General features: G+C 45.0%; 1 protein-coding gene across 3 annotated transcripts in view; it reads right to left on the reverse strand.

Annotated features, from left to right (window-relative positions):
- The window catches only part of LOC124720053 (histone acetyltransferase KAT2A), a 343,302-nt gene that overhangs the window by 188,201 nt on the left and 141,002 nt on the right, over positions 1-14,099 (reverse strand). For all 3 annotated transcript variants that reach the window (XM_047245315.1, XM_047245316.1, XM_047245314.1), the window contains one exon: positions 660-797. In XM_047245315.1, coding sequence (XP_047101271.1) covers positions 660-797 — 138 coding nt within the window. The remainder of the gene's footprint in view (positions 1-659; positions 798-14,099) is intronic.

A 14,099-nucleotide genomic window follows, 5' to 3' on the forward strand; every position in this document is an offset into this window, starting at 1 on the left:
TGTTCCCATTCCAGCACTACACAGCCGTCATTCCTCCACCACATCCAGTCTTTTTTTCTTTAGTTATTTTATTATTTTTTTCCTTATTTCTCTCAATTTCTCACATTTTCCACTACTTCCCCCCCCCCCTCCCCCCGGCCTTACCCACCAAACCCCTGCCCTCCGCACAACATGCAGCACTTCACTGTCTACCACCCCCACCATATTATCCCTCCCCCCTCCCTGCCCCAGCCTCCTACTTACCCCCACCCAGTCGCCACTCCCATCATGCACTGGTGCTGCTGCTCGCAGTGTGGTTTCAGATGCCTGAGACTGCAGCCCCGTGTGTGTGTGTGTGTGTGTGTGTGTGTGTGTGTGTGTGTTTTGTTGTTGTTGTTGTTGACCAAGACCATTGGCTGAAAGCTTCAAATGAGAAAATCTTTTTGTTGTGCCTATCTGCGACTCAGCATCTCCGCTATATGGTGAGTAGCAACTTTCCTTCTCATAATATTGAAATTTCAATTATTATTTCTAAATCTGAGGACTATTGTATGAGACGGTTGAAACTGCTAATGAAAAACATAAACATGTTTATGTTTGAAAATGAAAACTGTTATAAAGTTCATAGAGCTGGATAAATGAGAGGTTGTAAATGAATCAATATTTCTATATTTACTGACCCTCTGTGGCAGATGTCCGAATTTGTACAGTACGAAGTTGGTGATGGCCTTAGCAATGCTAGGCCGCTCAAATGGCGGCTGTCCGAGGGGACCCTCCACCGACGGCTTCGTCATTGTCAGGATGCACTTGCGTAGCAGCTGCAACACGTCACAAACACTATAATAGAATTGCCATAAAGAATGTAAATATCATGATGAAAAGAGTTTGGTGGACTACACATAAAGAAATGATTACAGGTAATAACTCACTATACATCTCAAGAACTGTGTGATCAATAGGAAACAAATAAAACACATCAGTAAGCTCTTGCAAATGTCCTCCTTCAGAGCTATCAGAACACCCCCCCCCCCCCCCCCCCCCCCACACACACACACACACACATACAAGTACAAGCACTCACACTTGTAGTGTTGCAAAATTGTTGTAATGTTGCAACATTGTCAGCAGTAGCATTCATGCTCCTGCTGATAACACAATCACACATAATGTCTAATTTGACTACGTTTTGTTTAAAGGACTGTGTCATGCAGAATACAGAGAGATGAGAAAAGTCTTGGGGTAGTGATATCCACATAAACGTGATCAAAAGTATCCAGACACCTCCAAAACCATACATTTTAGAATGGGGTGCTCTGTGGAACTCACAGACTTTGAACATAGTCAGGTGATTGGGTGTCACTTGTGTCATATGTCTGTATGCGAGATTTCCACACTCTTAAACATCCCTAGGTCCACTGTTTCCGAAGTGTTAGTGAAGTGGAAACATGAAGGGACACGTACAGCACTTAAGTGTAGAGGCTGACCTCGTCTGTTGACTGACATAATGCCAACAGTTCAAGAGGGTAGTAATGTGTAATAGGCAGATATCTATCCAGACCATAACACCGGAATTCCAAACTGCATCAGGATCCACTGCAAGTACTATGACAGGTGAGAGGTGAGAAAAGTTGGATTTCATGGTCGAGCGGCTGCTCATAAGCCACACATCATGCCGGTAAATGTCAAACAACGCCTCGCTTGGTGTAAGTAGCGTAAACATTGACGACTCAACAGTGGAAAAACGTTGTGTGGAGTGACTAATCACAGTACACAGTGTGGCGATCCGATGGCAGGATGTGGGTATGGTGAATGCCCGCTGAACGTCATCTGCCAGCGTGTGTAGTGCCAACAGTGAAATTCAGAGGAGGTGGTGGTATGGTGTGGTCGTGTCTTTCATGGAGGGGGCTTGCACCTCTTGTTGTTTTGCGTGACACTAGCACAGCACAGGTCTATATTGATGTTTCAATGATTTTCTTGCTTCCCACTGTTGAAGAGCAATTTGGGGATGGCAACTGCATCTTTCAACACGATCGAGCACCTATTCAAAATGCGCAGCCTGCAGCAGAGTAGTTACACGACAATAACATCCCCATAAGGGACTGGCCTACACAGAGTCCAGACCTGAAACATATATAACACCTTTGGGATATTTTGGGATGCTGACTTTGTGCCAGCTCTCACTGAGTGACATCGATACCTCTCCTCAGCGCAGCACTCTGTGAAGAATGGGCTGCCATTCCTCAAGAAACCTTCCAACACCTGATTGAAGGTATACCTGCGACAGTGGAAGCTGTCATCAAGGCTAAGGGTGCGCCAACACTATGATGAATTCCAGCATTATCGATGGAGGGCCCTGTGAACTTGTAGGTCATTTTCAGCCAGGTGTCCGGATACTTAAATCACATAGTGTAAATATGGTGGTAGTATTGCATACACAAGGTATTAAAGGGCACTACACTGGTGCAGGTGTCGTTTGCACTCAACTGTTTCACGTGAAAAGATCTCCGACATGATTATAGCCACACAACACAAATTAACAGACTTTTAACGTGGAATGTTAGTTGGAGCTGGAGGCATGGGATGTTCCATTTTGGAAGTCGTTAAAGAATTCAGTATTCTGAGATCCACGATGTCAATAGTGTGCAGAGAATACCAAATTTCTGGCATTGCCTGTCACCACAGACGGTGCAGTGGCTGACGGTCTTCATTTAATGACCAAAAGCAGTGGTGTTTACACAGAGTTGTCAGTGCTGACAGACAAGCAACACAGCATGAAATAACCACAGAAATCAATGTGTCATGTACACAAAGAATGTGCCCGTTAGGATAGTGTAGTGAAATTTAATGTTAATGGGCTTTGACAACAGACGACTGACGCAAGTAACTTAGCTAACAGCACGACATCGCCTGCGGCACCTCTCCTGAGCTCGTGACCAAATCAGCTGGTCATTAGACAACTAGAAAGCTGTGGCGTGGTCAGGTGAGTCCTGATTTCAATTGGTAAGAGCTGACAGTCTGAGTGTGGTGCAGACCTCACGAAGCCACGGACCCACGTTGTCAACAAGGCACTGTGCAAGTTGACGGTGGTTCGATAATGGTGTGGACTGGATCCTCTGGCCCAAATGAACCAATCATCATCATCATCTTGGGCAGTTTCCAGCCACTGGCTGGGTCTGTCGGGAACACAAGCCTCTCCACCGTGTTCTGTCTTTCCACCATTCCCCCTCTTCCACCTTCGTCCAGTTCTCTCCTCTTCTCATCACACATTCCTTCACTCCCTTCACCCATCTATCTCTTGGTCTTCCTCTGGGCCTCTTCCCCTCCAGTTGCAGATCAAACATCCTCTTTGGAATTCTTCCCTCATCCATTCTCTTCATGTGTCCATACCACTGCAGTCTTGATTTTTCTATCCTGTCCTGTACTGGTTCCTCCTTTAGTCTTTCCCTCACATACAAATTTCGCAATCTGTCTCGTCTTGTTACACCCAACCTGCTCCTCTGGAACTTCATTTCACTAGCCTGTATTCTACTTTTGTCGCTTTTGTGCATTACCCATGTCTCACTTCCGTATGTCAATATGGGGACAAAGTAGGTTCGGTATATAATTCCCTTGGATTTCTGTGGCACCTCCTTGCTCCAAATAAGCCCCCTAATGCATTTGTAGAACTGCCCTGCTTTTCTGCATCTTTCATTTATTTCCATTGCGTTTCCCCCCTTACTTTCAATCACGCTTCCCAGGTACTTGAAGTTCTCTACCACTTGTAGTTTTTCCCCTCCACAAGTTATATCCACATTTGGCCTATTCTTCTTCCTTGTTGTGACGATTATTTCACTTTTCTTTGCAGAGAAATGCATTCCATATTGTGCTGCCGTTGCCTCCCATGCATCTAACTGCTCTTGCACCTCCTTCACGCAATTTCCCCATAACATCAGGTCATCGGCAAAAAGCACTGCTTTCATTTTATGATCTCCAATTGCATCTGATACTTGCTGTAGGATTTCATCCATAACAATAATAAACAATAAAGGCGAAAGTGCACTTCCCTGTCACAGCCCAATTTCCAGCTTGAACCATGCAGTACGTTCCCTCCCCACTTTCACACAACTCTCACTTCCCTCATACATTTTTCTGACTTTTCGTGTAATCTCTTCATCTATCCCTTTTGTGTTCAGCACATCCCAGAGCTTGTCCCTACAGATACTGTCATACGCCTTCTCAATATCCAAAAAGGCCATGATTAAGTCCTTCCCGTACTCATAGTGCCTTTCCTGCAGTTGCCTTACCGCAAATATGAGGTCCGTTGTTGATCTTCCCGGTCTGAAACCGTACTGCTCCTCTTGCAGTCTACTTTCAATACTGCTTCTTATTCTCTTCTCCAGCATCTTTTCATAGATTTTTCCACAGTGGCATAGCAGGGTGATTCCTCTGTAGTTCTCACATCTCCTTTTATCCCCTTTCTTGAAGATCGGGACTATAATTCCTTTCTTCCAATCCTCAGGAATTCTGTTCTCCTTCCACACCACCCTCAGCACTCTGTATAGCCACTGGGTTCCTACTTCTCCTGCTGCTCGTATCATATCCACTGTTACTTCGTCCCAACCTGAATCACTGACTGGAAATGGTTATCGTCAGCTACCTGGAGACCATTTGCAACCATTCTACATCTACCTATCTATAGGTACATATATACTCCACTAGCCGCCAAGCAGTGTGTGGTGAAGGGCACAATTTGCGCCAATGTCATATTCCCTCCCACCCCTCAGTTCCACTGGCGAATCACACGACGGAAATGGTGATCGTTGCACGATTTGGAAGTTGGTGCTAATAATACATGCTCTACATCCTCGATGAGGATCGGAATTCAGATTTTAGTGAGCAGCCACTTCTGTTTAGCGCGTCGTCTATCTGCAAGTGCATCCCACTTCAAACTTTCTATGAGATCTGTAACACTCTCGCGATGGTTAAATGTACCAGTCACGAATCTTGCCACTCTTCTTTGGACCTTCTCAATCTCTTGAATCACACCCAACTGGTAAGGGTCCCATACAGACGAACAATACTCCGAGACTGGACGAACTAACGTATTGTAAGCAATTTCATTTGTTGAATGACTGCATCACTTCAGGATTCTACCAATAAACCGCAATCTAGAGTTCACCTTGCCCGTTACTTGTGTAATCTGATCATTCCATCTGAGATCATTTCGAGTAGTCACACCCAGATACTTGACGGATGTTACCATTTCCAAAGACTGGGCAATTATTTTGTACTTGGTCATTAATGGGGATTTTCACCTTGTTACACACAGTAGGTTATGCTTACTGATATTGAGAGATAACTGCCAGTCATCACACCTCGCTTTTATTTTCTGCAAATCCTCATTGATTTGTCAACAACTTTCGTGTGATACTACTTTCCTGTAGACTACAGCATCATCGGCAAACAGTCTAATGCCACTGTCAATACCATCAACCAGGTCATTTATGTAAATCGTAAAAAGCAGCGGAACTATTACACTTCCCAGGGGCATACCTGATGTTACACTTGTTTCTGTTGAAGTCTCCCCATTCAGGACGACATACTTCTCTCTGTCTGCAGAAAACTTTCTATCTAACTGCATATGTCATCGGATAGACCATAAGCATGCACTTTTTGGAGCAAGTGACAGTGCAGAGCTGAGTCGAACACCTTTCAAAAGTTGAGAAGTATGGCATCAGCCTGAGAGCCGGTATCTAGAGCCTGTTGTATATCGTGCACAAAGAGGGCCAGCTGTGTCTCGCATGACCGCTGTTTCCTAAAACCGTGCTGGTTTCTGCAGATGAGCTTCTCAGATTCTATAAAAGTCATTACATCTGAACACAAAATAAGTTCCACGATTCTACAACAAATAGATGTCAGTGAAATTGCCCGGCAACTATGTGCAGCCGATTTTCTACCCTTTTTATAGATTGCTTATGCGCTTCATGTTCCCAAATGACAATGGGATTTCTATGGATGACAACGTACAATATCACCAGGCCACAATTTTTCGCAATTGGTTTTGAGGAACACGGTGGTCAATTGGAGCAAATGATTTGGCCATCCAGATCGCCCATCATGAGTCCCATCGAAGATGTGAGAAACACAATCACGAGGTCAGTTCGTGGACAAAGTCCTGCACCAGCAAAACCTTTGCAATTATGGACAAGTATAGAGGCAGCATGGCTCAATATTTCTGCAGGGGACTTCCAATGACTTCTTCAATCCATGCCACGTCGTGTTGCTGCACTACGCCTGGAAGGAGGTGGTCTGAAATGATATTATGAGGCATCCTTCGATTTTTGTCACGCGAGTGTATTCTGATCACATGTAAAATCTAATTTGACTATGTTTTGTTTAACAGATTGGGTCAAATATTTAATGTTTCCTCCCACAAGCATTTGGTTGTTACTGTATTTTTTTTTATGTAAGTGAGCTTCGCAGCTGACGGGGGTTAACCTGTTGCATAGCACAGTGGCCACTAATTGTGCCTGCTGCACAGGCCTACGATGTTGAGGGAATGAGTTGCACCTCAATACCTCAAAGATACTGTTCTCTTTTAACAATAATTTATTGTTAATTGTTTCTTGATTGGAGAGCTTACCACAAAAGTAATGTCTCGTTAAATGGTGCCACTGAGCAAAGTGTAATATAGATGAATGTATATACAGGGTGAGCAGAAATTCGTGCCCTGATGATAACAATTTATTACAGAATAACCGTCTCACATAATAATTTACATTTGATGCCGTTACATAGGTTAGTGTTACTAGCTTTTTTTTTAAGACGACTTACGTTATTAAACCTCAATGTGTGCTCCCTTGGTAGCTCGGAGAATGTGGAGGCGGTATTCCAGTTCCCGCCAGGTTCAAAAATGGTTCAAATGGCTCTGAGCACTATGGGACTTAACATCTATGGTCATCAGTCCCCTAGAACTTAGAACTACTTAAACCTAACTAACCTAAAGACAGCACACAACACCCAGCCATCACGAGGGCAGAGAAAATCCCTGACCCCGCCGGGAATCGAACCCGGGAACCCGGGCGTGGGAAGCGAGAACACTACCGCACGACCACGAGATGCAGGCTCCCACCAGGTGTTTCGTAATGTGTTCTGTCACAGTAAGCACAGCAGCTTGTATCCTAGCCTTCAGTTTGTCGACGTCAGCAACTGGTGTGACGAAGACTCTGTCCTTGATGTAGCCCCAGAAAAAAAAGTCAAGGGGCGTAATGTCTGGAGAGCAAAGAGCGGGGTGGCCAGGGTGTTGGACAGTTCCTTCAATCCACTGGCCCGGAAATGTTTCATCCAGGAAATCACGCACATTCAAAGCCCAATGGGGGCGGGGGGCTCCATCTTGCTGGAAAATTATCCATGATGGACATTCTTCTAACTGTGGGGCAATGAACTGTTGCAAAATGTCCACGTAAAATGTTTGCAGTAATGGATTTTTCCATGAAGAAAAATGGTCCAAAAACCTTGTTATGCACGAGGCCCGCACCAAACATTCACTTTTTCGCTGTCTCGCTGTAACTGTACAGTAGCATGTGGAGACTCTGAACCCCGTATACGGACACTTTACCTATTTACCATTTCACTGACATGAAAGCTGGATTCATCGGTAAAGCGTATGCGATTTAGGTAATCGTTAGCACCATCAATCCTGTTGAGAATCTCAGTTGCAAATTCAACATGTGTCAGCAAATCATTCGGTTGCAAGGCTCGCACAATTTGCACTTTGTAAGCATGCAACCTGAGCCTTTCATGAAGAATCTTCACCACACTTGCTTGCAGTATTTGAAGTTCACGTGATGCTTGACGAGTTGATTTAGACTGACTCTGTTACAACAACTGCCACACATGATCAACAGTTGCATCACTCACATGAGGCTTGCCACTTTGAGGATGATCTTCAACGCTGGCTGTTTCATTAAACTTTGCATACCACCACCTTATTGAGTTAACGTCAGGAGGGTTGCATCCATAAGAAGCCCCAAATTTACGCTGAACACTGATGGGTGATTTCATTTCCTGAAACCAAAGCACACATTGCACTTTCTCCTGCTTCGACGCCATTTCGCCAGCAACTAATGTGACCTAGCAGACCGCATCGGTGTTGTGGAGCACTAGCGCCATCTATTGGTCACAACAACTAGTAACGCTAACATATGTAACAGCATCAAATGTAACTTATTATGTCAAACGATTATTCTGTTATAAATTTTTATAATCAGGGCAAGACTTTTGTAATTTTTATAATCAGGGCAAGACTTTTGTGCTCACCCTGTATATCAAGAAAAAATAACTGGACTACTTTTTATGTCACAGCAATTTAAAAATATTTAAAAAGTATGAAAAGTTGTTTCTGTTGACTACAGTTCTACTAGTTGATAACCCAATGCTGTATTTCTGTTCTTGTATTATCAAAAACGTAGTGCCTAAGTTTTAATGGCACTTGGAACAAAAGCTTTCTTCCCACTATTTTGTTGAAAACTGACAAAACTGTGGCTGTGAACAAGTTGGTTCTCGGAAAGAAGGACACGGCAAGCAGACACTGATGATAATGCTATTTATTCACACAAATAGTGCCGTTACCAGTTTTAATTGACACATTAATCTTCAGATGGATGTTCAATTTATATTACGTTTGTTGTTATTGTTTACATTAGTTGCCAGGAAAAGAGGTAACAACAAATGTAAACAATAACAAATGTAATATAAATATAAGCAAGCATCTGAAAATGAACCTGTCAGTTTAAAACTGTTGACAGCACTATTTGTGTACATAAATAGCATCATTAACAGTGGTTCGTTGCTACTTTTTTCTTTGCAAGAAACAGCTCGTATAAACTTCCTTACTGGAAACTAGAAACAGTCTATTTCCTGGTTAGGCACTTACAACAGTCTTAATAAGGTATTAATCAAACAATGGAAACTACACGTAGGAATCCGGTCCGAGATGCTAGAGTTGGCGGTTGTATGTGCCTGCAGTGTGCTTGCTTTAACATTCCCCATCTACATTTGATGTTTCCTACGTTTATGGACCAGATATGGATTATTTTCAACTTCCGGGCTTTATACAGTCAGTGTTTCAGTCTTTCTTATCTTGTTGATACACATGTATATTATCTTGTTGTTACACATGTATATTTGCATTTTCAGCTGTTTTGTTGTTGACAGCCAGAGAGGTTACATGTTTTTCGAGTGCTCAGTAAGTTTTTACTTTCGAAAAGATGGATTAGACAATTTGCATTAAATTTTGCTTGAAAAATGGAATGAAGTGCAACACTGGATTCAACTGTGGCTTCCGGTGAATCTACTGTGTGTAAATTTTACAAGTGCTATAAATGGTTCAAAGCGGGTCAAGCAGATGCTGAAGATGATGACCACTCTGTACGCTCTAGCACACCAACTACTGATGACAATGTGGAAGAAGTAGGGAAATTTGTTCTGGAAAATTGCTGAATCACCATCAGAGAGGTTACTGATGATGTCAGCAACTCCTTTGGCTCAAGCAGAGCAATTTTTTCCAGATTTTTTGGGCATGAAATATATAGCAGCTGAGTTTGTTCTGAAATTGTCGAATTTTGGCCAAAAGCAACATTTTGTAGATGTCACCCAAGAATTGCTGAAGGTATTCGACAATGATTCTTAACTTCTAAAGAAGATTGTAACTGCTGATAAAACATGGGTATACGGGTATGACATTGAAACAAATGCCCACTGGTCCCAATGGAAACTAACTGAAGAGCCAATATTTTAAAAAATTTGACATGTTCGATCACATGTTAAGGTTCCCTCCACTGGTTTCTTTGATTACATTTGGTTAGTGAATGATAAAAAAAAAAAATCAGAATTGTGCCAAAACTCCTTGTGGAAATTGCATCACAATAAATCTCCCCTCACGCCTCAATGATCGACCTCTTCCTCAAGACTCAATGCTCGTTAATTTGCCTCAGCCACTATATTTGCCAGACATGGCCCACTGCAACTTCTTTCTTTTCCTTAGTCTGAAGAGAATCATGAAAGGAAGTCGTTTTGCCACCATTGATGAGATAAAACCAGAATTGCTGAAGGGGCTAAACACCATAACAAAAACTGAGTTCCAGAAGACTGGCAAAAGCGCATTATTTTTGAGCGGGATTATTTCTGAGAGGGATTACTTTGGAGGGGAAAAAGTTGATGTTGGTGAATAAAAACAGATTCTTTAAGAGAAGAGGGGGGTGGGGGGGGGGGAAGGCTACAGCTGAGTGACTAAAATGAAATGAAGAAATAATGTCCAAGGACGCAGAACACTTTCAATTGTGTACAAGGGAACTATCCTTGCAACACATTTTTAGATCTTATAATTCTTCCAGCCCCAATCTCCATTAGCTGCTGCCCCACACCCACCTCCACTCCACTAGCTATAACGCGCACCCCCAACTTCACTCATCCTGCACCTGCACCCTCCTCTCTGCATTCTCTCTTTCCTCTGTTCCACTCCCCTCCTCCCCGCTGCCTCCTCCCCCCCCCCCCCCCCACTTGCTGAATGGACTCTTTCATGTCATCATGTGCGCCAAACTGATCTCACTGGCCTGTGTTTCCACCCTGTTCACCTCCTGCCTTTGCCAAAACCCTCATCCTCCCCCCCCCCCCCCCCCCCACTTCCCACCACCTTTCTCCCCTCATCCATTACACCCAACACAAGAAGGTCAGCTGTTTCTGTGCCACATTTGGTTGAAATAAATCGAAGGGTTTGGGAGGTGAGGTCAGATACATACACATACACTCTGCTTTATACAGGGTGTTACAAAAAGGTATGGCCAAACTTTCAGGAAACATTCCTCACACACAAATAAAGAAAAGATGTTATGTGGACACGGGTCCGGAAACGCTTAATTTCCATGTTAGAGCTCATTTTAGTTTCGTCAGTATGTACTGTACTTCCTCACCGCCATGATTTCATACGGGATACTCTACCTGTGCTGCTAGAACATGTGCCTTTACAAGTACGACACAGCATGTGGTTCATGCACGATGGAGCTCCTGCACATTTCAGTCGAAGTGTTCGTACGCTTCTCACAAACAGATTCGGTGACCGACAGATTGGTAGAGGCGGACCAATTCCGTGGCCTCCACGCTCTCCTGACCTCAACCCTCTTGACTTTCATTTATGGGGGCATTTGAAAGCTCTTGTCTACGCAACCCCGGTACCAAATGTAGAGACTCTTCGTGCTCGTATTGTGGACGGCTGTGATACAATACGCCATTCTCCTGGGCTGCATCAGCGCACCAGGGATTGCATGCGATGGAGGGTGGATGCATGTATCCTCGCTAACGGAGGACATTTTGAACATTTCCTGTAACAAAGTGTTTGAAGTCACGCTGCTACGTTCTGTTGCTGTGTGTTTCCATTCCATGATTAATGTGATTTGAAGAGAAGTAGTAAAATGAGCTCTAACATGGAAAGTAAGTGTTTTCGGACACATGTCCACATAACATACACTCCTGGAAATTGAAATAAGAACACCGTGAATTCATTGTCCCAGGAAGGGGAAACTTTATTGACACATTCCTGGGGTCAGATACATCACATGATCACACTGACAGAACCACAGGCACATAGACACAGGCAACAGAGCATGCACAATGTCGGCACTAGTACAGTGTATATCCACCTTTCGCAGCAATGCAGGCTGCTATTCTCCCATGGAGACGATCGTAGAGATGCTGGATGTAGTCCTGTGGAACGGCTTGCCATGCCATTTCCACCTGGCGCCTCAGTTGGACCAGCGTTCGTGCTGGACGTGCAGACCGCGTGAGACGACGCTTCATCCAGTCCCAAACATGCTCAATGGGGGACAGATCCGGAGATCTTGCTGGCCAGGGTAGTTGACTTACACCTTCTAGAGCACGTTGGGTGGCACGGGATACATGCGGACGTGCATTGTCCTGTTGGAACAGCAAGTTCCCTTGCCGGTCTAGGAATGGTAGAACGATGGGTTCGATGACGGTTTGGATGTACCGTGCACTATTCAGTGTCCCCTTGACGATCACCAGTGGTGTACGGCCAGTGTAGGAGATCGCTCCCCACACCATGATGCCGGGTGTTGGCCCTGTGTGCCTCGGTCGTATGCAGTCCTGATTGTGGCGCTCACCTGCACGGCGCCAAACACGCATACGACCATCATTGGCACTAAGGCAGAAGCGACTCTCATCGCTGAAGACGACACGTCTCCATTCGTCCCTCCATTCACGCCTGTCGCGACACCACTGGAGGCGGGCTGCACGATGTTGGGGCGTGAGCGGAAGACGGCCTAACGGTGTGCGGGACCGTAGCCCAGCTTCATGGAGACGGTTGCGAATGGTCCTCGCCGATACCCCAGGAGCAACAGTGTCCCAAATTTGCTGGGAAGTGGCGGTGCGGTCCCCTACGGCACTGCGTAGGATCCTACGGTCTTGGCGTGCATCCGTACGTCGCTGCGGTCCGGTCCCAGGTCGACGGGCACGTGCACCTTCCGCCGACCACTGGCGACAACATCGATGTACTGTGGAGACCTCACGCCCCACGTGTTGAGCAATTCGGCGGTACGTCCACCCGGCCTCCTGCATGCCCACTATACGTCCTCGCTCAAAGTCCGTCAACTGCACATACGGTTCACGTCCACGCTGTCGCGGCATGCTACCAGTGTTAAAGACTGCGATGGAGCTCCGTATGCCACGGCAAACTGGCTGACACTGACGGCGGCGGTGCACAAATGCTGCGCAGCTAGCGCCATTCGACGGCCAACACCGCGGTTCCTGGTGTGTCCGCTGTGCCGTGCGTGTGATCGTTGCTTGTACAGCCCTCTCGCAGTGTCCGGAGCAAGTATGGTGGGTCTGACACACCGGTGTCAATGTGTTCTTTTTTCCATTTCCAGGAGTGTATTTTCTTTCTTTGTGTGTGAGGAATGTTTCCTGAAAGTTTGGCCGTACCTTTTTGTAACACCCTGTATAGGGGGCGATCAAAAAGAAATGAGCCAGATGCATAATTAGACAAACCAGTACTTGTATGTTAGAAGTACAGACCTTGGCTATTGAGACACTTGTCCCACTGTGACACAAGGCAGTGAATGGCTGTTTCATAAAATTCCAGAGATTGCGACATTAACCAGTTCCGCACATACAGCTGGACGTCATCGTCTGATGTGAATCGTTTGCCCACCAGAGCATTTTTAAGGGGTAATCACAGGGAGAGAGTTCTGGACTGTAAGGAGTGTGGCCGAGAACCTCCCATTTGAATCTCTGCAGGAGTGCCGCGACTGTGTTGGCTGTACGAGGCTTTGCATTGTCGTGGAGCAGAATGACCCCACGGGTGAGATTGCCTGGTCGTTTTGATTTGATCACTTGGTGAAGGGTGGACAAAGTTTGCGAGTAACTCTGGGAATTCAGGAAGTGAATCAAAAGTGGGCCAATTTTGGTGCCCTTAAAAAGGCTCTGAGGGGCAAACGATTCACCTCGGACGACGACGTACAACTGTACATGCAGAACTGGTTAACATCGCAGGCCCGGGAATTTTATGAAACAGCCACTCACTGTCTTGTGTCACAGTGAGACAAGTGTCTCAATAGCCAAGGTCTGTACTTCTAACATACAAGTACTGGTTTCTGTAATTATGCATCTGGCTCATTTCTTTTTGATCGCCCCCTATACAGGGTGTGTGTGTGTGTGTGTGTGTGTGTGTGTGTGTGTGTGTGTGTGTGTGTGTGTGTGCGCGCGCGTGCAGTTAGCTCTGAAAAAGAACAGTTTATTATTTTCTGTGAAACTTTCCCAGCATATATTGCTGATGATATCTTCTTGGGACTTCTGTCCATGTGGGCTGCATTGAAATTCCACATTTTGACACATCATCTTCTGACTAATCGTTGCGATTGCAGGGGTGTCCCAATAGTTGGTGCATAAGTTCATAGCATTTTTGTTTTGTATGTTGGCATTCCAATTGCTATGGGTTCATTTACTGATTGTCACTTTTCATTTGTAGATCACTGTTGCTGTTTAACATATTAACAATATTAGGGAAAGGATGGATTGCTACTCGTTCATATTCCGACCTAAACTTTCCACTGTTACAGTTTACGTTTCAT

This window comes from Schistocerca piceifrons, chromosome 11 (genome assembly GCF_021461385.2).
Source record: "Schistocerca piceifrons isolate TAMUIC-IGC-003096 chromosome 11, iqSchPice1.1, whole genome shotgun sequence".
NCBI classification, from domain to species: Eukaryota; Metazoa; Arthropoda; class Insecta; order Orthoptera; family Acrididae; genus Schistocerca; species Schistocerca piceifrons.